General features: G+C 41.5%; 4 protein-coding genes across 4 annotated transcripts; 2 read left to right on the plus strand and 2 right to left on the minus strand.

The window, feature by feature from the left end:
• Nucleotides 1-707: 707 nt before the first annotated feature.
• exosc8 (exosome component 8) lies at nt 708-3361 on the minus strand. Its single transcript, XM_040033269.1, has 11 exons — nt 3285-3361; nt 2898-2934; nt 2740-2803; nt 2583-2656; nt 2441-2486; nt 2242-2347; nt 2090-2135; nt 1902-1998; nt 1638-1758; nt 1419-1525; nt 708-930 (listed from the first exon to the last, which is right to left on the minus strand). Exons 1-11 carry the CDS (start codon nt 3299-3301, stop codon nt 812-814), a joined length of 834 nt encoding a protein of 277 aa, XP_039889203.1. The 5' UTR covers nt 3302-3361; the 3' UTR covers nt 708-811.
• A 485-nt stretch (nt 3362-3846) lies between these two features.
• On the plus strand, nt 3847-12053 carry alg5 (ALG5 dolichyl-phosphate beta-glucosyltransferase). The gene is made up of 10 exons (XM_040033280.1): nt 3847-4197; nt 5113-5281; nt 5478-5524; nt 6151-6219; nt 6356-6448; nt 6561-6674; nt 6791-6850; nt 6945-7096; nt 10975-11060; nt 11371-12053. The coding sequence occupies exons 1-10, from the start codon at nt 4135-4137 to the stop codon at nt 11484-11486; spliced, it is 969 nt and encodes a 322-aa protein (XP_039889214.1). The 5' UTR covers nt 3847-4134; the 3' UTR covers nt 11487-12053.
• A 3288-nt stretch (nt 12054-15341) lies between these two features.
• Nucleotides 15342-21471, plus strand: smad9 (SMAD family member 9). The gene is made up of 8 exons (XM_040033279.1): nt 15342-15489; nt 17245-17800; nt 18416-18631; nt 18797-19060; nt 19159-19269; nt 19850-20071; nt 20592-20848; nt 21222-21471. Exons 2-8 carry the CDS (start codon nt 17605-17607, stop codon nt 21363-21365), a joined length of 1410 nt encoding a protein of 469 aa, XP_039889213.1. The 5' UTR covers nt 15342-15489; nt 17245-17604; the 3' UTR covers nt 21366-21471.
• Nucleotides 21472-21857: 386 nt separating this feature from the next.
• Nucleotides 21858-26637, minus strand: LOC120734431 (regulatory factor X-associated protein). Its single transcript, XM_040033285.1, has 3 exons — nt 25957-26637; nt 25727-25837; nt 21858-22673 (listed from the first exon to the last, which is right to left on the minus strand). The coding sequence occupies exons 1-3, from the start codon at nt 26380-26382 to the stop codon at nt 22569-22571; spliced, it is 642 nt and encodes a 213-aa protein (XP_039889219.1). The 5' UTR covers nt 26383-26637; the 3' UTR covers nt 21858-22568.
• Between the last annotated feature and the right edge of the window lie 956 nt (nt 26638-27593).

Below are 27593 nucleotides of genomic sequence, written 5' to 3' on the forward strand. Positions count from 1 at the left end.
CCCCCACAAAAAACTCTTTTCTGTTTGTCTTTTTCTAGCTGACAAATTTGTATGTAATGGTTGTCAGATGTTTGGGAGAGAACCAAAACTGTGTCCACCTTAGGAGAAGGGGGGGGGGGGGGGGGTGTTAGAAAAGGGAGCCCTAAAGTTAAAAAAAATTTGTTAATGCTATTTTTTGAGATGACACAGAAGAGGATTGTTGTAAGTAGTGGGCTTCCACAATAACGCACCACCCCCCTCCGTTGTGGAAGAGCTGTCTCTGATGGAGGCCCTGTGAACTGAGAGGATCGCAGATGCACATTCTCAGAGGATTCCCCTCGAGAAGCCCGATCCTCCTGCCTCTGCTCGGTTGACCCAGGTAGAAACTGCCCTTTAAGCACGGATCCCGACTGAGCGTACCGACACCAAATCCTCCCTGTGTAACCGTTACATGTGAAATGCAAATCTGATCTTGGAATTGTGCCTGGGGGCAGCTCTCTACCTCTCAGTCTGTTGGAAGTCTTTCTTCTTTTAAGCAGTCCCAGCACAGGGCTCAAACGAGGACTCAAGATCATCATGCAAGATGGTGTACCTGCTTTTGTACAGCACATTTTGAAAAGGCATTTCCTTTTAATTAGTACAGGAGCCATGAGCGTATTCTTACGAGACATCAACTGAGTGTGTGTGTGAGACATTTCCGGACACTGAGAAATAATTTTTTAAAGCGGTCTTTGTCAGCAGTTTTATTGTTATTAAAAAAAAAAGAATATATATTGACAGTGAAAAATACAGCTTTTAGATAAAAAAAAAAAAAAGCATCGTCCGAGTGTCATTATTGTGCCTTCTTCACACTGTGTGCAACTTTGTCAATGAGTTTCTGGATCTCTCTCTGTCGTGTTGTTGCTCGGCTGATACACTCCTGCAGCCTCTCTCCTGACAGTGATGTCCCACCTGAGCAACAAGTAGCAATGTATAGAACAGTATTTCCCAGTTAAGTTAAAAATGTCTTTTTGGCATTTTTGAGTTGTTGTTTTTTTTATTTTTTTTTATTTCTGTTGACTGAACCTGAGTGTTCATTTTGAAGCCGTCAGTTTATGTTGGTGTTACTATTACACATGCATTGATTCATATAACAGGGGTATTTTGAGGATGTTTTTTTCGTGTTAATACTAAATCAGGTAAAAGAGTAGCTCCATAGCGTAGTGGTTAACACATTTGCTTGGCAAGCAAACGAAGGATTGCTGATTTTACCCCAACTAGAAACATAAATCCCCTTTGGCATCGTGCCAGGAAGGACATTGGCATTAAATCTGGCAAATCAGCTACATGCTTTGGCTCTTGCAGTAAGGGATAAGCCCAAAATATCTTCAACCCAGTTAGGTTCATGCTACATACCATGCAGTCTCAGAAAGGCAAATCCCTTCAAACTTATTTCTCACCTGGTTTGTGCACAGAGCAGAGCCGGTCATCCTCATCAGTCACCACTGTCAGGTTTGCTGTTGACAGAGTCTCCTCCTCAGCTGTGGGGTCCGCAATCAGTATGGAACTGCAGCAAGATTAGGCCAGGATTAGAAAAAGAAGCACATGTCACTTAAAAATAGAGATTATAAATTTGTTTTTTGGGTTGTTCTTTTTTTATAATGGCTAGACAAACTTACTCATCAAAGATGCAAAAAGAAGCGCTGACTAGATGTTTGTGAATCTGAAGCTCACGTCTCTTTTCTAAATTCACCTCTGGTGCAGAGGTCTCCTTGTTGATGGTGACTTCTGGGAGTCGTGCTGTGAGGAGCCAGGATACTGTTAAGTTCATGTACTGCTTAAAGAAAAACTACTGATTTGTTTCAACTACTGATTATTACCAGTTACGACACATGGACTTATTTTTATTTTTTTAATTTACATTACAGTAGAAATTTACATACTGTTCTTTAGAGCAGCCAGCAGTGCGATAACACAAGTATCCAATATGTTCCCATCATAGTCGAGACACATGAGGTCACAGTACAGCACCCAGCAGAGCTGCAACAAGAGTCCGCAGTTTTAGTACCCATGGCTGGATAATTAAAGGTCAAATTGTGTGTCAGTGTAGCTCCGCGACTCTTGGGTTTACCTTTCCTCTGTCGATGCACAGATCCTCTGTTTTTATCACTTCAGAGCTTCAAAAAGCCACATAAAAACTCAGTTAAACCAGCACCAGGCTTAAAAACTGTCACTCATTTAAAATAAAAACTAAAAAAGCTAACATATATTGAAGTCGCGCACCTTTCAATGACATCAGCGATAAACTGGCTGGCAGCCTGGGCCTGCTCTCCCGGTGGTCCCGGACGAAAGCGAGAGGAACACAGGGGTGGCAGGTCCACGTTGGGCACTGACAGAGATTACATCAATGTTTGAATGATGTGATATCAGATAATTAACAAAGAAAGAATGGGAGAAAACGAAGACTTCTTACTACACCTACCAATGTAGCCTTTACCAGGTGCCTCCACTGTAGGGTTTGTTAGCTCCTGCAGGAGGAGGCGATATAGGTGAGTACTCATCAACCTGGTCCACACTCACGAAATAAAAAAACAACAACAAAAAGGAAAAGCAAATGCGTTTACCGCTTTAATTCCACATATGATTGTGGTGTTTCCAAGCTTCACCAGGGCTGAGCCATCTGCTGTGGAAATCGACCCTAAACATGGAAATAAAATTAAAAATCCTATGTAGGTTACAGAAACTTCTCTCTCGCGCACACACACTGTGGGGAAGTCTCACCTATGTTCAGTGTTGTGGTTCTGAATTCGGTCAGCTCTCGTCCATCAGGCCGACAGTTTTCTTTCTGAAGAGAAACGAGAAACAAATAACAGTTCATATCTATCCAGAGAGCAACACTTGTCTGTCAAGTGTTGGATAAACTTGTTTTCAACACTGACCAGAAAGCTCCGGTGGTACTCCAGAGGCTCAGCAGTCCTGCAAGTTAAAAGGGAACGCGGTAAAGAAAGCCATAGCACAGACACATCAGAAGCTCCGTCAGAAACAGCACAGCGAAGAGAGTGACCGTGTACTCTTGCTATACACGTCAATGACAAATATCTGAGCCAGTCATAAACTACAGCTGTGACACAAGAATGAATAAAGTGCGCTGTTTGTCACATGCATGATGTCCGGTATTTTCGTTTTATTTTGTGTAATAAATAATTTAATTTATTATAACACCAAATATGCATTTACTCCGCTGGTAAGTACAGGAAAAAAATAAACAGAGCAAACTAAAAGTGATATTTTCACTAACATAGAACGGAGAGCTTGTATATTCTTACTTGAAGCCAGCCGCCATGATGTTTTGATTAACCACGTGGGTTCGCGCTATGACCTACGGTAGCCGGGTAGGAAGAAGCGCATAACCAAAGTTTAACCAAACGCGTTTCTAACCAAATCATAGCATTATACTGTCCATAGTCGTCTCTGATCAAATCTATCTGCAAGTAAATAAACTCCAGCCATTTATTGAGTTGCTTTTTATATTTTTGTTGAACTTGTAGGAAATCTTCAGGAAACATTTCCGATAGGTTTTACAAAATCATTTTTGTCCAAAATATGACCTTTAGGGAATTGGGGGACTGTTTGCTGGGATGCAGGTTGTTGTTTTCCATAAATGTTACAACAAAATGTTGCGGACTAGAAGAAAAGTCTTTATTGCTTTGACAAATGCTCTTATTCTTCCTAGCATTATACCTCCCTTTTCTCTTTATGTACCGTACATGTTAAAGAGAGTCCTTGCCACCATTTCCACCCCTGTCCGCTATGAGGCAGTGTGCCCCAGCGCCGAGCGGTACTGTGCCGCTCGTTGTTCTCCTCCTCCAATATGATGATGTGGGAGAAAAACAGTCACTACTTCCGTATCGTCGTTGTGTTCAGTTGTGATTGGAAGTGGAGTTAGGTGAAGTGTCCTCACAGCAATGGAAACATAAGGACTCATTTTTAACATTTTAACCTTCTGAATAATATCGTAAGCCTGTAATTTGGTACATATATTTGGACACACCAGGAAGTTAGAGCACAGGCTGTGTGTCAAAAAGCAAAAGAAAGGAGAAAGCCAGCTAGTTTCTGAGCTAGCCCCTGCAGGTGGTCTGTCTGTCAGTGGGTGTAGGGTAGGTAACCTGATGGAAAATGGATTTCCTCTGTGAAATAGTTCAAGCCCTCGTCGCACTGGCAGCTGTAGTTTTCGTCGTGGTGAGTAATCAGTGCTTTGGATGAGAGATGCTGTAGCTAAGTTGTTTTGGGAGAAGTTGCCCAAATACAGTTACAGTGATAGCGTGGGTATCTTTCCTTTTGTACTTTTTCCAAGTTATCCTTGAGCATTGTGTTTGACTCGGGCCACTTGTAGACTTTTACAGGCCTGTTCATGTACCTCAGTTTTATGATACTTCCTTTTCATTCTGTTCTAAAGCAACAGAGGGGTCAAGTGTCATGCAGAAAAAATATCTGAGCATGAAACGGACATTTAATTCAGAAAAACTAGACATTGGCTGATACCGGATCTTTTGGTTGTAAATAACTCATGTATTGATTGGTATTTATTCAGAGCTTTAGTCCTATTCACTATAGAAAGCATATATAAAACCACCAATTGCTTCTCTAGCACAGAGAAGCAAGCTGATGATGGCATTGTGTTACTCCACCCCTGGGATGGGGTAACACAGACCAGAAAACGCCCTTCTTTTTTTTTTATAGAGGTGCTCAAACTTGCTGATCATTAGTTAATAGCAGGCACCTGACTGCTAATTACTCTCTGCATTCCTATGTCATATTTTGTAGTTCATCTGAGGTTGTATTTACTCAATTTTAAGATCTGCTAAGGACGAGATTATTTTTTTTATTATGTCCTAAAATGTAAAACTTTAGAAACTGGTCTATATCTAAAAGCATGCGAGCAAATATGTACCATATGTTATCATGAGTCTAGAAAGTCTTATAAGGTCTTCTCTCTAAAACGAACATGGGAGCGAAGCGTAGGTTTTCAGTCTTGGATCTAAACAAACCACAAGACTTATGAAACAATGTGCTTTGGAGATGTTTGGCCAAAATGCATAACAAGAAAGATTCAATTGTAAATCAAATGCAATTCTCATATTTCTCACTTTTCAGTTGCTCGTAATAGCACACTTAACCGCAGGGATGGTGGACCTAACACGCCATGAGAAGGAGAAATACTTTCTCACCGCCACTGGAGAGAAGCGGCTCTTCCCCAGTCTGCATGATCCCCATTCCAGGGAGCTCTCTGTGGTGGTCCCGGCCTACAACGAGGAGCTCCGATGTGAGTAAAGTCTGCTTTTCTGCTCAGTCAGTCATTATGAATGCCCGCATTAGACACACACTGTAAATAGTCACAGTTTTCACTTAGGCGTTAGTAGTGGAATCCATCCAGGTTGGTGCAGTCAGACATCATGTCACTGTGCACCTGCAGTAGGTTGTACTTGCTATTATATGTGTGTTACTGTGTGTCCCTTCAGTACCAGTGATGATGGATGAAGCTATGGAGTACTTGGAAAACAGGCAGGTAAGTGCAGAGCCTGAATTAAAGCTTAATTATATTTACAGTAAAAAGCAGCACATTTAAAAGCATATACAACGACATGTATCACCGGATATCCAATTACCACATTTAACAGTAACTGTAATTACAGTTGGGATATTTATTTATAATCAAAATCTGACACACAAAAAGCAAACAAAAAAAGACTGTTATCAGGACTGTTTTTATTAAGAACATTTATTAATAAATAAATGTAGATACTTTAAGGCTAAACTATGTAGAAACAGATGGCTCAAAAATTTTAATGACAGGAAAGCCCTTAAATTAGTTGTATCTTTTCAGAGATACAATTCAAGTTTGTTTTTTGTTTAGTTTTTTTATATTTTGTTTACATTTTTTGGTCACTGGTTCCTTTTTTTTCCGCAACCTTGTGTATTTAGGTTTCTTGAATAACTGGTGTTAGTGCCTTTTTGTCTGCACTGATGATGGATAACGTTCATTATTAAAAAAAAAAAAAAAAACGTATATTGCTGGATATGTTATTGTCAGACTTACCAGTAGGTGGCAACAATGATCTGGGTAAAGTGGCTGTTGTGAAACAAGTCTCTCCTGTTTTTGTTTTTTTTGTCTGTTTTTGTTTCTGACTGCAGAAACAAAACCCCTCTTTTACCTATGAGGTCATCGTGGTGGATGATGGCAGCAAAGACAAAACCACAGAGGTAATAATTTTAAATCTTTTTTGGGGCAAATGTAACCAGGCCTTCTATTTTAGCACAACTCCGTTTTGCTCAGCTAAACATTTTCAGCCAGTATAGATCAGTTTCATGAGTGGACACTGTTGTGTTGTCCTGGCAGGTTGCTTTGCGGTACACTACGAAGTACAGTGCTGATAAAGTGCGCGTCCTGACGCTGGTGAAGAACAGAGGGAAAGGAGGAGCTGTGCGGATGGTGAGATCGTAGATGTGAGATTACAGTGTGTGTCCAAATGGGAACCCTGAAGCAGCAGTTTGGAGCTGACTTTGGTTTTTTTGTTTTGTTTTTATCTCTTTTTCTTTTAAAGGGAACTCTGAGCTCCAGAGGGAAAGTCATTCTGATGGCAGATGCTGATGGAGCCACAAAGTTTTCTGACATTGAGAAAGTGGAGGCTGGACTCAATGACCTCAACCCCAAACCGGTGTGATGGTGTTCTGTTCTGTTTTAAATTCAGTTTCACTTATTCGATATATAAGTGTGTAAAAGTGGTTAAAATGTGGCCAAGCCTAACGCCTCATGTGCTGCTCTCACATCTAGGAGAACATGGCAATTTCATGTGGATCCAGAGCTCACCTAGAGAAAGACTCTGTAGCTCAGGTAACAGGGTTTTATTTTATTCTGCTTAAAAAAAATAATGTGTTCGAAAACAAATTTCAGAGCAGTAAATAACCACACTTTGGTGTCTTTGCAGCGGTCTTTGTTTCGGACGTTCCTTATGTATGGCTTCCACTTCCTGGTGTGGTTCTTTTGCGTGAAGGGGATCAAGGACACTCAGTGTGGCTTCAAGCTTTTCACACGTGAGGCTGCACTCAAGACCTTCTCCTCTCTCCATGTAGAGCGATGGTAAGGAATCAGCCTCCACTGTTGGCACATGATGATGTCTTAGCTTAAAGTATTAGCTCTAATGTGCATTCACCTCGACTATATTAAAAGCAGAAATTTACAAATCTTAACCAATGTGTCATATGTTTAGCAAAGGGATTCCTGGAAAATTTTGTCTAAAGGCCATTACACACTGAGCGCATTGTGAAAAAATTCAAATTAAGTTTTGAGGCCACATCTGAGAAGGCAGAGAAATAATTTCAGAGAGCCGATTGACCCGGAGCGACGTCTAGCTGTGTGTCTAAGCTAAAATAGTGTTACTTCACTTGTTCCACATCATTGTTTATTCAGTAAAGTGCGCTTTTTGAGCTGCGAACGTGCTTGTTGCCAAACGCAGTGGTGGTGTGATTGTTCAGGTCCTTTTATTCACAAATTCAAAAAAATTGAACTTCAGCCGAAAGGAAATATAAATATATATATATTAGGGGTGCAACGATACTCGTATCGATATTGAACCGTTCGATACAGTGCTTTCGGTTCGGTACGCATATGTATCAAACAATATGAAATAAATTTTTAATTTATTTTATCAACTTTCCTTCTGACGATGCTGTCTGTGTTGAGCGCTCAGTGGATCTGCGCTCGACAGTGCAGCCTAGGCGGAGTAGTCGAACGCAGATTCACTGAGCGCAGGGCAAGCTAGCGAGACAGAAGTTAAGCTCTCCAACATGGCAAATTGAACCTCCCCCACCCTCATTCAGATCTGGCGTTTGGAACTATTTTGGTTTTCATGTGACGTATGACCCTGAAGGTAAGCGCGTCATGGACTAAAGTAAAACAGTATGTTGGATGTGCCACGCAATGCTCAATTACATGGGTGGGAACTAGTGTGTTAGCGCAGTTAGCTCGTTAACGTGTTGGCCGTCCAGCCCCATGCACGGGCGATCCGCGGTAGCTCGTTAACGGAGATTTGCCGAGTTGTGGCGTTAACGTCATTTCAACGAGATTTACGCTGACAGCACTAGTGGGAACACAACGAATACATGATACATGATTCTCCTTGTGGGGACCTGATATGTTTAATATGCTGCTGAGAATATAGCCCAGAAGAAGCGTATAGTATAGCTTTTATTTTGGAAAGAGCCATTTCTCTGTAATAAACTCTCTTTTCCAAACATGAGTGATTCCTCAATCAGATACAGGGCTCGCAAAATCGCCTGCCCGACGTCCCAGGGCTAGCGATTTTTCCAGTCGAGCTACCAAAATCTAGCTCTGCCCTGCCCGTCGGCCTATCGTAGGAAGGAAAATATATGTCAATGCTTTTGCATTCTTTCGGAAATGTAGCTGGGTAATTATGTCATTGGCATCGGTGAGCCACTGTCAATATGTGACATATTGAAATCGCGTTTGAATTTGCGCTTGTTTTTTGCTTTCACTTTGCAATCGCGTGAACTGTGTATAGAGAGCGACAGCACTGATTGGTGAGTGGTGATAATTTGCGCACCAATTCCTCTGACATCGTCTTATCAATCGTTAGCTTACTATGCAAACATGACAAGTGAAATCTCTGCAGCAAGCTTAAACATGTGAGAGGTTGATCGCGCAGAGAATCGCTGAGCGTTATGTGAGTGCGTGTGTAAAAGCAGCAGGATATATATTGTAGCGGGTCAGGGCTGTTCGGGGTTCTGTTTGTACAGTTATGTTTTGTTTATGTTGCCATAGTGACGGGTGACGCCCTCTCGCTGCGACGGTGTGTCCTTCCGGGGTCAGAGGGCGCCCTGTGTGTTGTTGTTGTTGTTGCTGTGCTGTTGCCGCGCTGAGCAGTTAGCTAGCGGCAGTGTTCTTCTGCAGATGTCAATAAACGGCTGTGCTCCCTGGCTAGCTCACGGGAAGCAAGACTAAACGACACCTCCGTCTCCTCCTTGTCTGAGCTCGCCACATTGGTGTCAGAAGTGGGATGATGGTGGCACCCCATGTTCTGACCCGAGTGACTTTTCCCCCGCCGGTCGTGACCGGCCGGTGCGCCAAAAGAAGGAACTCTTAAAGATGTCGAAGAAGCTCCTTTAAGCAATTACTGTGATGTTCCTCCACCTCAAGAAATGTCAGAAGGAGTCCGAACCACAAAAGAAGCACGTATTCTCGGAAAAGTAGTTGCAGGAGGTGAGCCGGCTTCAAACAAATGATGAACGCACAGAGATGTGGTGCGGAATGTGCCGTGAAAATTTAATAAATGACAAATTAAAAAGGCATGAACATTTTTTTTGTATCGAAAAAATATCGAACCGTGACACCAAAGTATCGAACCGAACCGTGAATTTTGTGTATTGTTGCACCCCTAATAAATAAATAAATAAATAAATATATATATATATATATATATATATATATATATATATATATATATATATATATATATATATATATATATTAAAAAGGCATATTATAAAGCCATTTTATGAAAGCAGTAGAAGTCAGGGCTATGTTTAATTGTGAAAGTAAGAATGTTTCTGCAAAGTGCACAATGAACACTGCAAAAAAGGGACTCAAGGGGCTGGAACTAAACAGCTGCATAGCCTTAAGAAAACCACTTATCAGTGAGGCTAATCTGAGAAAATGGCTTTAATTTGCTATGGAGCATAAAGATTGGACTCTGGAGCAATGGAAATAGGTCATGTGGATGAGTCCAGATTTACTCTGTTCCAGAGTGATGACTACATCAGGTTGAGAGGAGAGGCAGATGGAGTGATGCCTACCATACAAGATTATCGTTATGTCTGCAATTGCTTCAGTTGGTCGGGTCTAAACCCAGAAAGTTACATCAATTAAATCAACACACAGTATTCCAAGATGACAGTGCCGGGATTCATGAGTCAGAGTGGTTGAGGGAGCAGGATTGGCCACCTCAGAGTCCAGACCTTAACCTCGCTGAGATTCTTTGGAATGTGCTGGAGAAGACTTTACACAGAGCTTTGACGTTCACATGAGCAGTACAAGGTCTCGGTGGAGCTGTGGACATTATATGTGCCAAATCCATGCCTCAGGGAATTACAGTTGGTGTACTCTTAGTGTCATCTCAACCCCAGATGAACGGTAGGATGGCAAATCTATGTCATGAGGAATTTTCAGGGCTGAAACCCACATTTATGTCATGTTACAAATTGCAACCAGATAAACTTTACACACGCTTAAAGTGAATTAGGACTTTAAGCAGTCTGAGTCCACAATTCTCAGGCATAAAATGGTGTGGCGCCGCTGACTCGGGGACATGGATGAGCTGCTGCCCCAAGTGAAGGAGTTTAAGTATCCTGTGTTTTTTGTTCACGGGTGGGGGAAGAGTGGATTGGGATATTCACAGATGGATCTGCAGTGGTGAAGAGAGCGCTGAGTGTGAAAGTAAAATTGTTGATTTACTGGTCAATCCACGTTTCTACCCTCACCCAGAGCCATGAGCTGTGGGTAGAGACCAAAAAGAAGGAGAGTGCAGATACAAGTGAAAGAAATGAGCTTGCAGCAAAGGGTGGCAGGGCTCTCCATTAGAAATTTAAAATAGATTCTGAATATATCTGCTTCTCCTTCAAATCAAAAACAGACAGTTAAGGTGGTTCAGACATCTTGCTAAGATCCCTCCTGAGTGGCCGTTAGGTGAGCAGCAAACTGTCCACGATACAAAGTAACAGAAACAAACACTAGTCACAAGGATGTTTCATCTGTTTTCTGATAATTAACTGGTGAAAACTCCAAGAAGTGAATTTTTGGTGAAATTTAAACAGTCTTAATTAATACTAAATAACTAAGAAGTCCTGAGGATTTATACCTAGCACAGGTGATGGAGTTACAGTGAGGTTTTAGGTTTTAACCTGCAGTAAAACAGGAACTTTAAATCCACTTTCTTCTCACAGGGCTTTTGATGTGGAGCTCCTGTATATTGCCCAGTGTTTTAAAATCCCCATAGCTGAGGTGGCAGTCAACTGGACTGAAATAGAAGGTACGACTTTTTTTTTTTCTCTATGAAATATATCTCTTCCCACCATGCCACCTATCTGGAGGGCTATAAATATCTCTGTAGTGTGTGTTTGGAAGTCTGTTTGTGGTTGATTGCATTTATTTTTAGACCTTTTGTAATAATTGAAAATTGTAGGCATTTGTAGAAGTTGATCTTTGTGTGTGAGCGTCATATAAGCCGGCCTAGCACCACTGCAATAAAGTATTTCTTTTTATTGCTCAGGCATATTTCCAGTATTTGTCTTATGAAAGCACGACTTGAAGCTGAAGTGCCTCTGGGTTTGTTCTAACAGGGTCCAAGCTGGTACCATTTTGGAGCTGGCTGCAGATGGGACGAGACCTGGTTTTCATTCGCCTGCGCTACATCACCGGAGCCTGGAAACTGCAGTCATCGCATAAGACTGATTAGCCAATCAGACGAACCCTCGTATCATAGAGACGGCCTATGATACGGCCACCGAGCCTTTGGGTGGTTTGGGGGGGGGAAGCGTTACAGCTGTGTCCATCATTCACTGTAATCAGAAGCAAAGCACGGTGTATCAATACTTCTCCTTTCCAGGCATCACTGGATGTGAAGTAATGACACAGTTGTGGTTTCCTCATGATCCTGCCTTTATTTTTACTTGATTACTGTTTGTTATGGCTTATGTTTAAAAAAAAAAAAAAAAAAAAAAAAATCTGTTGCCATGGGTTACAGAACATCTCTGTGGCTCGTCCTTGAACTAAGTTACATCATGTTGTGCCCAGTCAGCCGCGAGAAGGACTTTTAGTGGTGTTATGTGGAGGACCTGCTGATGTGAGGGACTAATTTTATTTTGTAGGGTTGATGGGCTTAATGACATGAACAAGAATAATAAAAAAGTCAGTGATTTATGACTCGATAATTGTTAGTAACTAAAGCTGCAACAATAGGTTGAGCTACAGAAATGTAACTGACAACTGTTGTTAATTCAAAAAAATATGAGCATTTGATTGATTTTGAGTTGTCAGAATTTGCTGATTTTCTTTGTTTCTTGTTTTTTGTTTTTTTTCCCCCAATTTGCACTGCTGTCAAATAGAATCAATGAATGACTGATGGTATGAAAACAACAACATGCTTTACAGTATGTAATCAGATTGGTGAATGGGAGGAAAAACATCCATTAATCCAATCCTTTAACTGCTTTTCTCACCTTAGTTGCAGTTGGGCTGAAGCCTATTCCAGCTGATACCGAGTGACAGGCAGGATTTATCCTGAGCAGAAAGAGAAAGAAATTGATAGAAATGTGCAGTAAACAAACTCATTTTACACGGTCGGCCACATACAGCCCACTTTGATCTTTGGCCGTAGCAACGAAACTGCCCTTTCTGTCAGTGTAAAGATGTTTAACTACACAGTTAACCCCATTTAGTATAAAAAGAAGTCCAATTGCAATGGTCCAGCTCTTTATCAGCAGGAAATGCTATGAAACCTATGAATTCACATCCAAAATCAATGCCCTCCTTCACATTTTATATTTTCCAAATTCGAGCAGTGGCCCAAATTGAGTTCTTTGCCAGACCAATTCTGGCCCCCAGACCTCGTGTTTGACACCTCTGACGTAGAGATTAAAGAACCGTCAGTGATGACATGGTTTCATACAATACAGAGAAACTTAAACTACTCTGCTGTGTTTGTAACAATGCTTACTGCAGCTACAGCGTTTGGTAAAGACATGACATGTCTTTGTTAATACTGAAGCTAAAGGAGTTTCTTGTAGTAGGGCCGAGGATCTTTAATGGGTCTTAAAACTTGACTAATTGTGACTGATGTTCCCAAACATGCAGTGAGGCACCTTTCAGGCTTCTTACAGAGAGTACCAGGGTCAGGAAAGTACCTTTGAAATATTATTACTAGATGTCTGCAGGCTCTAACTCCACTAAACGTTTAATTTGGTATAAATCATGTTTAACTGATTAAGTTATCTGGGGTCAGCGCTAGGAAATGTTCAGCACAGTAGGCAGTGTGATCTGGCCTTTCCTCAACATGAAAGAAAGTAGGAAACCCTGGACTGCGGTATTTATCTCAATATTCATCCTTTTGTTTGTCTCCCAGGCCTAGTGTGGACATCTTGGAAGGAGTCCAGCAAGCGTTTTTGTGGTCTGAGTAAATGAACTTTAATAGTGCTGTTTTCTTATGCAAGCCTGAGGTCTGTGCTTCGCGCTCATGCGGATGTCTCTGAGGGCCTCCCGGAGCCCCAGGGAGCGCATCCTGTTTGTGCCCCACTCGTCTGGCTGTGTCTGCCCTACCACACAAGACACAGAAGTGGGGAATCGCAAGCTGCACATTTCTAGTTTCCTGCCTCCAGATTTGGCACTGCAGAAAATTAGGGTGCCATATTTAAAGATTTACAAAAGCATTCGATTGGCACCAATTAGCTCCATGATATGAAATGAAATTTAATTTCAAGAAACCAAATGTAATGCTCCACAAAATAGGCCCTGTGTTTCTAATGGGCGATTAAAACCCTTCCAGGCTGTTGTGCTCGCATCTAAAACGGTGATCAAACAGGTTGCACAGCCCACTGCTCTCGGTCCTGCTCTGAAACCTTCCCGTGGCTTCTTTGGCGGTCCCCGAACCAAACCTTGGACTCTTAGTCCCCCACTTTTTTAGGCGCACACCGGCCGATTGATTTAGTGGTGTGTCCTGATGGTTTACCTGGTGGTTAAGATGAAAAAAAAAATGTTTTTTTATGAGATATTCAAAGTAGTTTCACTTCGCGTTGGGAGTATTGTTACATCCCGCAGCAGTTGCTGTAAACTCTGAAAATGTCAAACTTGTAGACTCACTGTCGCCAGCCGGGCTTGCGTCATTAACTGGACCAGTCACGGCACTCCCAATAAAGGATCGTATCCATCCGCAATGAGAAAGACCTCAGCGCTCCCAACAATGGATAACAAAACAAACTTGGATTTTTAAGACGAAGAAAAACTATATATATAAATAAAGATGATTTCACCGCATGTGTGGAATCATGCATAAAGACTGAGTACTAAACGGGAAGATGTTTTACTTGATCTTTTCTTTTTTAAGCCTACAGGTGCAGCATGTGCGTGCACGTGCGCGCGGCCACAGGCAAGTAACAGTGTGAGGTGGTTGGATATGATAGCAGATTTGATCCTCCCCGAGCTGGACTTTATATATAACTTAAAAGTTAATATATAGAAGCAGATTTAGTCTTATACTCGGTACATTGCACCTATAGCCTGGCCTGCGCCCAACAGGTGCTCGTTGCTGTAAAGGAAGAAGATGACAGCAAACAGACCCTCACAGGCAGAGAGATGGGTGTAACAAAAACTCGCTGATAAACACTTTAAATACTATAATTATTAGAGTTTTATCAGGTAAAATCAGTGAAATCTTCTGCAATACTAGAACAGGTGTGATTTGGGGATTTTTATTTCTCTATTTTTCTTTTCCTTTATATCGTGATTAGGTGATTGGGAGCTCAGGTGCTCGAACACAAACGCTCGTGCGTGCTGCCGCGAGCGCTGAATCTGAAATCCTGAGAAAGTTCCAGGAGAGGGGGGGAGGCGGAGGGATCTAGCATGCAGGCGCTGCGGTTCCAGCCAGGCTGACGCCGCCGAGGCTGTGTGGCGCTCGGCTGGGGCTGCTGGAGGAGTGGAGCCTCCGAGCTTCACAAACCTGCGTCAAAGCGACCGCAACGAACAACGCCGGAAATAACTAAGACTGAGCCTTCATAATAAACGCGGAAGTTCACACTATGTGCGATGTCCTCTACAAGATTATAAAAGCAAACAAAAACAAAACATTTTTTTATGTTTTTTATTTATTTATTTTCATGTAGACTTACTTTACAACCTCCTTTCTAACACTTACCTGTAGAAATTACTGATAATAATTTCACTTAGAAGATTTAAATAAAAAATAATGATGTTATTTTATTAAAGTTAATGACTTGTAATGCCAAGTGTTTCACTTTCATGGTGCTTACCGCACCACTCTGCATTTAATCATTAGTTATTAATTATGTCTGTCTCTCTTCCACAGCGGACAAAAGTAGTTTTGTACTTCACTTTTAAAAGTAGAATTTTCAAATATTGATTGAAGATAGACAAAAATGTAGAAACATGTAGAAACTTTTTCTCTCATTTTTTTAAATCTGGCTTTTGTCAAATGGAGCCTTTGGCTATATTCGTTTATAAACTGGCATCTACAAATTGAGTTGGCGATGCTTTTATTTAGAAATCACCAGCAGGGCGCAAAGTGTTATTGAGGCCAACTTGACCCTTCTACACATGCTCACAGACTCAATCACACACACATACAAACAGGCACACACCTTCGCAGCCTCAGTGTGCTGGCCTGACTTACTACAAACAGGAAAGCCTCGCACACTCACACGGCTGTCTGCACTGCACTTGTTACAGAGGTGAGAAATTAAACTAACTGGCTCGTTTTTCCTTTAAATGTTTTAAATGTATATTTGTTTTTTTATGTCACGCGAATTTGAATTCCTGTTAAGAGAGAAATAGTATCAAAATCAAATGTTACCCTCTTGCACTGTCGGCAAACTTTAAGGGGGGTTTCATTTGTTCAGAGTTGTCATCTACAAGCTGAGTTCAGTATAAAGTTGCAAAGCTGAGCTGAATTAAGTATTCAAGATGTATTTAAAAATAATAACTGCAGTTTTCTTTGCTCCTACACGTGTTTGATTTGCTGGAGGTTTTTCTCTGTAGTAGCATGCCTTCATCACGCAAGAATGAGCCGAGCGACTTCAATGTCATTGCTCCTAATCGCATATTTGCAGTGAAGGTGTGGAGGTTAGGTCCGAGCCTGGATTTTGTAGCTGAATGACTCGCAGTTGAGTTGTAGTAAAAAGGAAGCTGGCGTGTTTACTTTTTTGGGAAGGGGTGTCCTGGTGATAAAGCATTAGGTAATTAGCCTATCTGAGCCTGCAGACTGAGTGACGCCAGGCTTCATAAAAGCAGCAGCAGCGGTGGACTGATGCCGCATTGAGCCCTGTGCGCTTTTTGCTGTCATTGTAAACCCCAGCTGTCTGTGTGTCTGTCTGCGGGAAACCGGCGCTGGCCATGAGCACATGAGGGCAAAAAAAGTGAACATACAGATCCGCATAACTCATCACCTGTGTTTAGTTTGACAAAAAAAAACCCAGAAATTCGGAAGAAAGTCTAAAGTGGTTCTGTTTCTTTTACAGGAAACGGGGGAAAGCTGAGCTTCCAGTTCACTTTTATAAACTCTGTCTGCCAATAGATTCATATTTTTTTTCCCCTTTCGGCATCAGATGCGCACAAACATGTGGAAAAGCGTTCTGGCATGCAAGGATGATTTGCAAAGAGCTGATAGTACAAGATGTAAAACTATGCGTTTTACCCAAAAGGTTGGGCATGATGCTACAGAAAGACTCACAAACAGGACACTAATACAATTACGTGTTTATTTTTATGAATATCTAGGAATTTCTTTGAGTAGAAAGATGCTGCCGAACCCACGAACCCTACCTAAATAATAGAACTTTAATCTGATACTTTTTTTGTCTACACCTTATTCTTGGCATTCATATAATAATATATAATGTTCAGTAGATTTAGATGGACAGAGAGGCAAACAGAGGGAGAGAGCTCTCTGTCTGTCGCCCTCCCTCTCCCCCTCCTGCCCTGTGATGTGTTCTGGCCAGACAGTATGGCTCCTGGGCGTCAGTGGCATGATCATAGAAACAGAGGCCAGAAAGGACATTCCTCATTGTTGGTGAATCTAGAAATGAGCTTGGCCATCTTGGCCTGTGCTTTCTGCAGCAGTTTTGTGAAGTGTTTCATTTTCTCCATAGAGAATAATAACACTGCTGTTCAGCATGTGGGGAGATCACTTTCATGCGGGCGTGCTTTCTGTAACAGCGCCCTGCTGATACGGCCCTCCTTATCATGGAAATCCACCTTCGATGCCCACTTCATTAAATATGAGTAGTTTTTGGTTATGAGGTGTTTTCTCTGGCTGTTCTCATCTCATCACCAGCTTATCACCTTAGTGACTCTGTCTTAATTCTGCTTTTCCAATAAAACCCGAGGTCTCTTTTTTTTTTTTCTTCCTAACCTCCAAACTTTTTTTCTTTTCTTTTTGTTTTTTGGCTGAATTATCTGTTAATACAATCTCTTGCTTCTCCTGCCAGATGATTGAAACTTGACCTGGATTTCTGGCTGTGTAAAGAATAACCTTCCCTGCTGGAGGCTTCGACTCCAGAGCTGCCGGATCCCAACACAGAGAGGGGATTTAGGGGGTTTGCGCTGCACTGGCAGGAGTCCAGCGCCTCTACTAGAGCTGCTCGGAAGTAACCGTGGAATACAAAAAAGAAAAAGAAACAACGGCGCCTGTTTACACAGACTCATCACACCACGTCTTTCATCCTCACCTCTTCTGTTTACTCTTCTGGCTGCTCATTATTTGCATCTTCACTCTTATCCACAAGGGAACTTTTATCCCTTTAACAGGACCCATCAGCTCGTCTTGCCACCCATTTATCCATCTCATAATGAACTCCTCTACCTCCATTACATCCTTATTCTCCTTCACCAGCCCGGCAGTGAAGCGCCTGCTCGGCTGGAAACAAGGGGACGAGGAGGAGAAGTGGGCGGAAAAGGCTGTAGACTCTCTAGTGAAGAAACTGAAAAAGAAAAAGGGGGCAATGGAAGAGCTGGAGAGAGCGCTCAGCTGCCCCGGGCAGCCTAGTGAGTATCGCAGTGTCCAATATAGAAGTTTAGTCTAGCGGTTCTAATTGTAGAGGTCAAAATAAACATGAAGATTATTTAGACAGGACGACGTTTACAAGATGGGAAAGTCAACACAAGCAAGGGGGGGGGGGGGGGGGTGCTTTTACCTGTGTGGGAATCAAAGGAAATGACTAAGGGTTTTACTTGGGCAGCACTTCATTGATGAGATCACAAGGTATAAATTTTATCAACTATAAATCAGAGTTGATACATAATATATATATTATATAATAAATTATTTCCAATCATTTTACATGTGTATAGCACTTTTCAAAAAACAGATTGACAAAGTGCTTCACAGTTCAAATAAAAGCCACATTAGTTGCAACATACACACATACATGCAATGTTGGTTCTTTCTTTTTTTTTAACATGGTTAAAAATATCCATAAGAATTTAAAAATGTAAATTAAATATACAATAAATAAAATGAAAACAGAGTTTCTCATAATGCTTTAGTATTTCAGTAAAACGGTCAGTGGTACAAAAACATTTAATGTTAATGTGCACACAGCGCATTTAATTTGGTAGAGTTCTGTTTTTAAAAAGAGCTATTTCATGTGAATCCTCCAGGTAAGTGTGTGACCATTCCTCGGTCACTGGACGGGAGGTTGCAGGTGTCCCACAGGAAGGGTCTGCCCCATGTTATCTACTGCAGGGTGTGGCGCTGGCCTGACTTGCAGTCCCACCATGAGCTGAAAGCCCTCGAGTGCTGCGAGTTCGCCTTCGGCTCCAAGCAGAAGGACATCTGTGTGAACCCCTACCACTACAGACGGGTGGAGACGCCAGGTACTTTAAATTTGCTGTAAAAATATGGCCTTTATTGAATTTTAGCCATAGAGAAAGGGCGCCTGATCAAATAGTGTTCCCAAGCCTAAAGCACTTGCCGTAATATGATCTTTTAAAGCTCCATCTGGCTCTCACCCCCACCCTTTTTTGCCCCCCTCCCCCAAGTGCTGCCACCAGTCCTTGTTCCACGCCACAGCGAGTTCAACCCTCAACACAGTTTACTGGCAAAATTTAGGAACGCCTCCCTTCACAACGAGCCGCTGATGCCCCAGAACGCCATCTACCCAGACTCCTTCCCTGCCCTTCCCTGCTCCTCCTTCTCCTCCTCCTCCTCCCCTCCATCGTCCCTCACCCAGTCTCCCAGCTCGCAGAGTTACCCCAACTCCCCCAACAGCTCTGCAGAACCTGGTAGTCCATATCATATCACAGGTAAGAATCACAGTATGCAAGCTAATACCTTCACGTTGAATCTTCACACAACAGTACGTAATTTATTCTCTTCTGTCATTCAAAACACGGTTTTCCAGCTGAGACTCCACCACCTCCGTACAGCATGATGGAGACAAATCCCCAAGAGGACGTGAAGCCAAGCAGCTCCACAGAGACTCCTAAACTCACATTTTCTGCTCCGCACAGAGGTATCCTTTCACAACACAAAGATATACAGGTGTTAGGAACAGCAGACTCTATGTGGAAGAAGGTGTTAGCCACTGTGACATCACCCACCTGTCCTGCTGTAAAACCTCAAAGTGCATGATTTGAAAGTGGATGTGATGACTGACTGAGAAAGTGAAGTTCAAATAGTATGGTAGCAACTTGTCAATCGCAATGCGCTGGTCTCCTTCTTGACTATAACGAGGAACATCAATTACAAAATGACAATCGTGCTGTATTCCTCAAGACTTAAAACCAGTGATGGAGACCATGAACTCATCAGGAGAGTTTACTGAGCTCACAGTCTAAATAAGCCAAGGAATACCAGACATCAGAAAGAATATAGGTTAAATAGACTTGGCTTTACTTTTCAGAGCTGGAAGCTGCATCCATCTTTTATATACAGTCTGTGTTAGAATACATAAAATCGTGCAAAACTTGCTTTAGTTTTATCAGGTTGGATTCATATGAATTTGCATTGGGTTTAAAATTTAAAATGGATAAATAGGATAAAATGTTTTATCCCTAACACCCACCTCTCGAGCATTTGTTGTTCCTGTTCAGATTTAAGGCCCGTTTGCTACGAGGAACCCGAGTACTGGTGCTCCATAGCTTACTATGAGCTCAACAACCGGGTGGGGGAGACTTTCCATGCCTCATCACGCAGCGTCCTGGTGGACGGCTTCACAGACCCGTCCAACAACAAGAACCGCTTCTGCCTCGGCCTACTTTCCAACGTCAACCGCAACTCAACCATCGAGCACACGCGCAGGCACATAGGCAAAGGTAGGCTGGATGGCTTTTGGGGGTGTTTTTTTTTTTTTTTTTTTTTTTTTTTGTTTGTTTTTTTTTTTGCCCCTCATGCTCAGTGTTTACAAAGCCTGCCTTTGTTGGATCGACATCAAGCATTTTAGTGGCTTCCAATAAACTGTGCAGTGTGAGGATGTGTGTGTGGTTTTAAATGACAGAGATGGGACAAAGGCTTGAGGATAGTTGGTCCCCAGTTCACAAACAGTACCAACACCACTCAGCGTTTCCTTGTTTGCGGACATAAAAGCCTCTGTGGTTTTTCTTTCAAGGGAATATGAGAAAAATCCATCAATATCAGTTAATTTTCAGTGAAGTAATGAAATATTGTGGTTAGCTCATTAATTATGTCTTTCTTGTAGCTTTTTTTTATATTCTTTAGATCTATGCTAAATTGTAAATATTGCATTTGCACCACATTTAAAGCACCAAACATTCAGCAACTTTAGTATTTAGTTTTTTTTTAGTTTTTTTTTTAATCATCTCCCTTTAATTCCAGGTTTGCACCTGTACTACGTGGGCGGCGAAGTGTATGCAGAGTGTCTGAGTGACAGCAGCATCTTTGTCCAGAGTCGCAACTGTAATTTCCAGCACGGCTTCCACACCACCACCGTGTGCAAGATTCCCAGCGGCTGCAGCCTCAAGATCTTTAACAACCAGCTGTTTGCTCAGCTTCTCGCCCAGTCCGTTAACCACGGCTTCGAGGTCGTCTATGAGCTCACCAAGATGTGCACCATCCGCATGAGCTTCGTAAAGGTACTGACTGAGCTTTCTTATGAAAGAGGATGCTGATTATTTGATAGCAATTTTTGCGCCCATTATGGTAATTCTCAGTTTTGTTTGTTTAGATGTATAGAAACGGAGGTCGGTACAGGTTGGAAACCGTGAAATTAACTTCTGTAGTGCATATGAATGCTTTTATTCATGCTCAGTCAAAATCAAATGAGAAGGGTTGGATATACGCTCAGTTTCTCAGGGTAACTTAAAATTCCCATGCTTAGTGCTGCCAGTCATGTCAGATCCTCCCATACACAAGGTGGGATTACTTGTTTTCTTTGCATTAAATATTTTATAGTTAACTGAAGAGTCAATATTACCAGCTGACCAGTTGTTGCATCTTTTCCTTTAGGGCTGGGGAGCTGAATACCACCGTCAAGATGTGACCAGCACCCCCTGCTGGATTGAAGTGCATCTGCATGGGCCGCTGCAGTGGCTGGATAAAGTCCTTACACAGATGGGTTCCCCACACAACCCAATTTCTTCAGTGTCGTAACATGAACACAGACACACACCTTTTGTGTGTGCGCTCTCATTCCTGACAGGTAGTCACAGATTCTGTACATTTTTCTGTCCTACATTTGACATCTCATGCAAAGTTACAAAGATGCGTTACACCTTTGTCACACGGCTAAAGCAGACGTGAAGATGAATTTTATTTAGCTGAATTTACACTAAGTGTTCCTAATTTCAGTATAACGCAGTTAGCCTCCTCAGTTTCCTCTGGGATGCTTTAACTGCACAGGAAAAGTGGGATATATTTGTAGGTACTTAAACTGTTATACGTCCAAAGTGTTATTGGCGTGGTATGTACTGTATTTGTATCAACCAATGTTTGACTTCATGTTCTGGTTGCTTTTTACTTGTTACATTACGTTTTTCTGTGATTCCAGTTTTCCAAGGTTTGAATTTCTGGTTTGTTTTTTTTTTTGGTTTTTTTTGTGTTTTTTTTTTTTTTTCTTCTCATTAAAAAAAACAAAAACAAAACTCATATTGCATCTTTTTTATTGTCATATACTCATCAGGGACAAACACTACAACTTAAACACAGAGGGATCATGCAGTAACAGTTTCATTTGTAAAATATATCCCTCCTTCTTCTCCTCTGTATTCAGTTATCAGTTAAAGTTTGTGCAACAGTTCAGGGAGAATAGACAAAGTCTTGTCAAAACCAAGTCGTCAACCTGCAGGAAACCACATGCACCACACAAATGATTGTCACAACAATAGCATTTCAAGTTAAATCTCACACACACACTAAGGATTTATAACTCAATTTTATTTTATTAATACTGCACCAAATCACAACATTTCCTATAAGGCGCAATTCTTCCAGAGAAAACAGTCTGAACTGGAGTTTCAACAACTAAACAAAACAGGACACAATGTTTTTAAAATGAACAAAAAGTGAAAACAAATATTGGCTTAAATTTAGGACAAAATGTACCAAAAACAGCACCAGTCCTGGTTTAAATACATGGTCAGTATGTGATTTGAAGAAATCTTCACTCTCTGGGAGTTGAATCAGTTTAGTCTTCCATTCTCAGCACAACTTCAAAATGTCCTTTTATTCTCTCACAGCATGACGGAAGAAATCCATGCTTTCAGTGTACGCTTACGATTCATTTACGCATCAGATGCCAGTGTATTTCTTTAGTGCGCTTTATGCATCACAAAAACTAACGCCCGCCACCCACCGTCAGCAGCTCTGGAACTGCTGCTGTGACTGGCTACGGCTCTGTGTAGCTAGAAGCTGCTGCTGTTGCTGCAGGAAGCTGATCACCTCTGGACTCCTGAGAAGCGACTGGAAGACAAATACATTGGAAAACATAAGATATTTCACTACAAAACAATCAACATTACTCTGCTTTCACTAATAAAATATGTGTCATAACTGTTCTATGAACTGGATGCTTTAATGGTACCAATAGGTGTTTTCCCATGATTCCCGGGAATCTTCGAGTTCTATGAACTTGGAACATTGTTGGCTTTTAAAATATTACAGTATTTGGGTTTGCGTGTATGCCTGTTTTTTATGTAAGTTTTCTTTTTTGTTTTTTTAGTCCAGCTGAAAGAAACTTTCCTAATTCTGGGATCATTGGAAGAAAATACATCAGTGTAACCCAAAACCAAAAAAACTGTAAAGTAAAAAAAAAAAAAAGGAGATATTAAAGGTTCTCCTTTGAGAAAATAAAAGATGTGAAACTAAGAATAAGGACACTTACACTCACTGGCCACATCATTAGGTGGCCCTGTTCAACTGCATTAAAAAGCAAACGGCAGCTCAACTCGAGCATTAAGGCAGACATGGTGAAAACCTTCTGAAATTCAGGTTAAGCATTAGAGTAGTTGTTGGTGCCAATCTGGCTGCTCCATTTCAGATTCTGTTGCTCTACTGGGATTTTCCCACACAACCACCTCCAAGGTTTACAGTGAATGGTCCAAAAACAGACAAAATACCCCGTGAGCAACAGTTCTCTGGGTGAAGATGCCTTGTTGATGCCAGAAGTCAGAGTATAATGGCTGGACTGTGTTGAGCTGAAATAAACAACCATTTGCTAGAACCTAGAGCTGGGCGATATAAGATTTTTTTCATATCACGATATGTTTTTTTCATTTCAGGCGATAACGATATATATCACGATATAAGCCAAATAACTATATTTGTAAAATTTAAATGTGCCGTTGCTCACAAGTAAAATGTGAAATAATCAGCAGCTTGTTTTTATTTAAATATTTATTTCCCATAATAAGTTCAACAGGGTAGATGTACTTAAGGAACATGAGACTTTTTCAGATAAATAAAGGCAAATATTGCAAACTACACAAAAGGCAGCCGCTAAAGCGTTTAAGTTCCAAAATAGAACAAACTAAACAGACTACTAAATTGTCAATTCCACTTAGAAACAAAATATTAATTCTAAAAATAAATCTTAGTTTGTTTTACAGAAGAACAGACAAAACTGACTAACTTTTGTCAATATCAAATAAACTGAGAACTAAAAGGAAATTCTCAATCTCTCCTTGTTGTATAGCTTAGCTTTTCAAACAGTTTTAACAGTTACTTTAGTCTGACAAAAGCCGAATGACGAATTAGCGCTTCCAGTCAGAGACTGAGGCTACGTCCACACGTACATGGGTATTTTTGAAAACGGAGATTTTCCGTTTTCGTTTTAAAAAATAATCCCGTCCACACATAAAGGCAGAAATGAAGGAAAACGCTGCTATGAACATGCCAAAGCAGCAGGTGGAGCTAGATTCCTAACCGTGCAGAAATGTTGGCCAATCAGAAGTCTAGAAGCCTCGGTGGGAAAAAGTAAACAAAGCTGGGGCATAGAAGCAGAACCGAGTATGTGTGGAGGGACAGTAACTGTGTGTCTATGTAAGCATTTAAACACTGCAGAGAGTAGAATTAACAGTAACAGTATTGTAGAAATTCATTTCACCGAAACAATAACGTGGCGCGCAGTGTGACGTCAAAAAATGCGCACACCTTTGACGCTGCGTTTTCTCCGTTTTTCTAGTCCACACGTAAATGCAAAAACTGAGTTTTCAAAAATATCCACCCTGGCCGGAGTTTTTAAAAATCTTCGTTTTCAGTGACCAAAAACGCCGTTTATGTGTGGACGAAAGGTGCAAACGCATAGAAAAATCGTTTTCAAAAATACCCGGGTACGTGTGGACGTAGCGCATGCACCAGTTTATTGTATTTCCAGACTTGCTTTCGGCACAATTTACAGTGAACGCTACTCTGTTTTTTGTCGGACTTGAAATAGCCGAAATACCTTCACACTACGGAACTTCTATGGCTCTTCCGTTCGACAATCTCTCCGGCATTGGATCATCTGTTTTCTCTTCGGTAGCCTTCGGTCACGCTCGGTTGATTTTTCTAGTCGGCAGACTCATTTCCTCCATTACCCGGGCGGTACGGTGGCTGGCTGCTTCCCAAACAAATACACATGTGCGGCTTGGCACTTGTGCTGTACGTAACAAGTGACGTTGCGGCTGTGATTGGTTCGGCTCTGCGCTACTTAATTTGGATTGGCTGTTCTTTTTTTTTTTTTTTTTTTTTAAGAGGACAAGAGCGGCGAGGTCTATCGCAATAGTTTAATTTTTCTATCGAGAAAAAGTTATATCGCGATACATATCGTTATCGTTCTATCGCCCAGCTCTACTAGAACCAAACTATTCTGAAAACACAACATGTCAAACCTTGAAGCAGCTGGGCAACAGCAACAGAAGACCACACCAAATGCTGCTGCTGTTAGCTAAGAAAAGGAAACTAAGACTACAGTCAGTATGGCTCATCAAAATTGGACATTCGGGTGGTAGGTTCAGAATCTAGGTAAACAACAGGAAAGCATAGATTCATCAAATTTTCTATCAATGTTTCAGGCTGTTGGCGATGCTATAATGATGAGGACGATATATTCTTGTCACACTTTGTTTCCCTTAGTACCAAATGAACATTGTTTAAATGCCACAGCATACCTGAGTATTACTGCTGACTACGTCCATTCCTGTATGACCACAGTGTACCCATCTTCTCATCACTGCTTTCAGCAGGACAAAAAGCTATGTCACAAAGCTCAAATTATTTCAAACTGGTTTCCCAAACATGAAAGTGAGTTCCCTGCACTCAAATGACCTCCACAGTCACCAGATCTCAATCCAGTAAACACCTTAGGGATGCGGTGGCACAGGAGAGTCGTATCGTGGATGTGCAGCCAATAAATCTGCAGCTTCATGCAAATATATCATATTTCATGTCCATTTAACCCTTAAAGCCGGGTGCTACAGAATAATATGCTTGTCATTTGTCTGCATGTTCATCATGGAACAATCAACCAGTCTTACCAGTCTTTTCTGGTTGAGGACCTGCTCTATCAGAGAAGGTCTGGCTGGACGGTCCCCCATGGCACCTAGACGCTGTTTGTTCACAGACACAGGACGTTCTTCAGAGTTTTCCTACAGACAGAAAAACGCAATTAAATGTGCAGGTTTTGTTTGTGGCTTGGCCCTAAAGTGTGGAAATCAGACCTCCACATCATGGTAAATGCTTCTAGCACTGAGAGTATTTAACTTACATCAAGTTTCCCACTGGACATGGCCTTATCATTCTTCTTCTTCTTGTACTTGTCTTTGTACATTTTGTTGCGGTGTTTTTTGCACATCCATGGCTTTCTCTGCTTGGCCACCTGCGTTGTTGTCTCCGTGCACCCCTCGTAGGTACACTGTTTGGGGGCGTTGTCGCCCTCGGAGGTCTCTTCGTCGTTGAGCTCCTCCGGGCTAGCTGCGCCGTCTCTGGGATCTGAGGCGTCCAGAACGTCGCTCTCTTCGTCCGGATCGTCCATGTCGTAGGAGGCGTTGATCTCCGGTTCGTGCGGCGTTATCACATTTCTACTGTCCACAACTCCGCTTTTATTTACATAGTACCTATGTCCGTCTTTAGTAAGCAGAAGAGTGGAGTCTTTGTCCTTACTTGATGATACGGAAGCGTCTTCTTCGCTCATGATAGCGGCAAACAAACAAACGACGCTACAGCGACCTAGCTAGTAGCCCCACGTTGGTTAGCTAAAACAGCTACTCGCTTACATTTACTGGTCCATTTTTCCAGTATTAGACGTTAAATTAATTTCTAAATAAAAGTTCATAAATATTCCAGTATTTCAGAAGCAAATGTCATAGTTTTTACTTCTATTGGTTTAGCCTGTCACCGGTCAGGAAACATGAAAATCTTCTTCTTCTCTGCTTTGGTTTCAGGTGTTAAAGCGACACCTAGTGGTCAAAATAACACATGCACGCCAGTTACGGGCAACTACGACCAACTTGTGAGATGTTTACTATAACACTGTTGCCTGCTGAAAGGGCAATGCCCCTACAATCCTACTTATAGATTTACCCTTTCCTAATCATAGTGGATGCTTATGTTCATAATATTCCTGTCACATGGACACATTAGAGTTCTACTATGTGTAAAAATAGACTAAAATAGACACCTTTCTTAAAAAAGTCTTGATGGAAGAGGGGTATGCTGGGAAGCATATTACTTGGATGTTCTGGCCTTGCTCCCGCAGTCAGTATGAATTTAAATTCATACTTTCAATACATTCATCTTTAATTTACAGTTTATGTTCGCAGAAGGTTTTCAAATAACCTCTCTGCACACTTTCTACTCAAATCCAGACAGGATCCATAACAGAGCCAAGTACACCAAGCATTCAAAAGTTAATAATAAGCAGAGGGCCTGTGTGGAATAAGTGTAATTATTTCATAGAAAACAAAACTGACGTCTGTATGGATAAAAAGTTAAGCCAAGGACTGAATTGTGTATTTGGTACAGAACAGTAATGAAACAAAGGTCCTATAAACAGGAGCTAAACACAAAACAAAAGACTCAAACAGTTTGATTTTAAACATATTTTAATTATTACTATAGTCATAGACCATTGTTGAACAGAGGTACAGGTATTGGTATTGCAATGGACTGTAATACAGTGGGTCAGCTGTGAGAGCACTTTGGTAAACCACGTGTCCGTGCGCTGGAGAGCACAAGTTCATACTGATCTGGTCAATATGGCAGCACATTACCGCATATGTGCAATGATGAGAATAAATACAGAGAGTCTGACTGGTGTGACGACTGCAAGGAGATCATCTGCAAAAAACAAACAAACAAAAAAACCTAACACTTCTCTGTATTTCTCTCACTCATCTGTCTTCT

The sequence above is a fragment of the Simochromis diagramma genome, unplaced genomic scaffold (assembly GCF_900408965.1).
Source record: "Simochromis diagramma unplaced genomic scaffold, fSimDia1.1 OVJJ01000216.1, whole genome shotgun sequence".
Taxonomy (NCBI): domain Eukaryota; kingdom Metazoa; phylum Chordata; class Actinopteri; order Cichliformes; family Cichlidae; genus Simochromis; species Simochromis diagramma.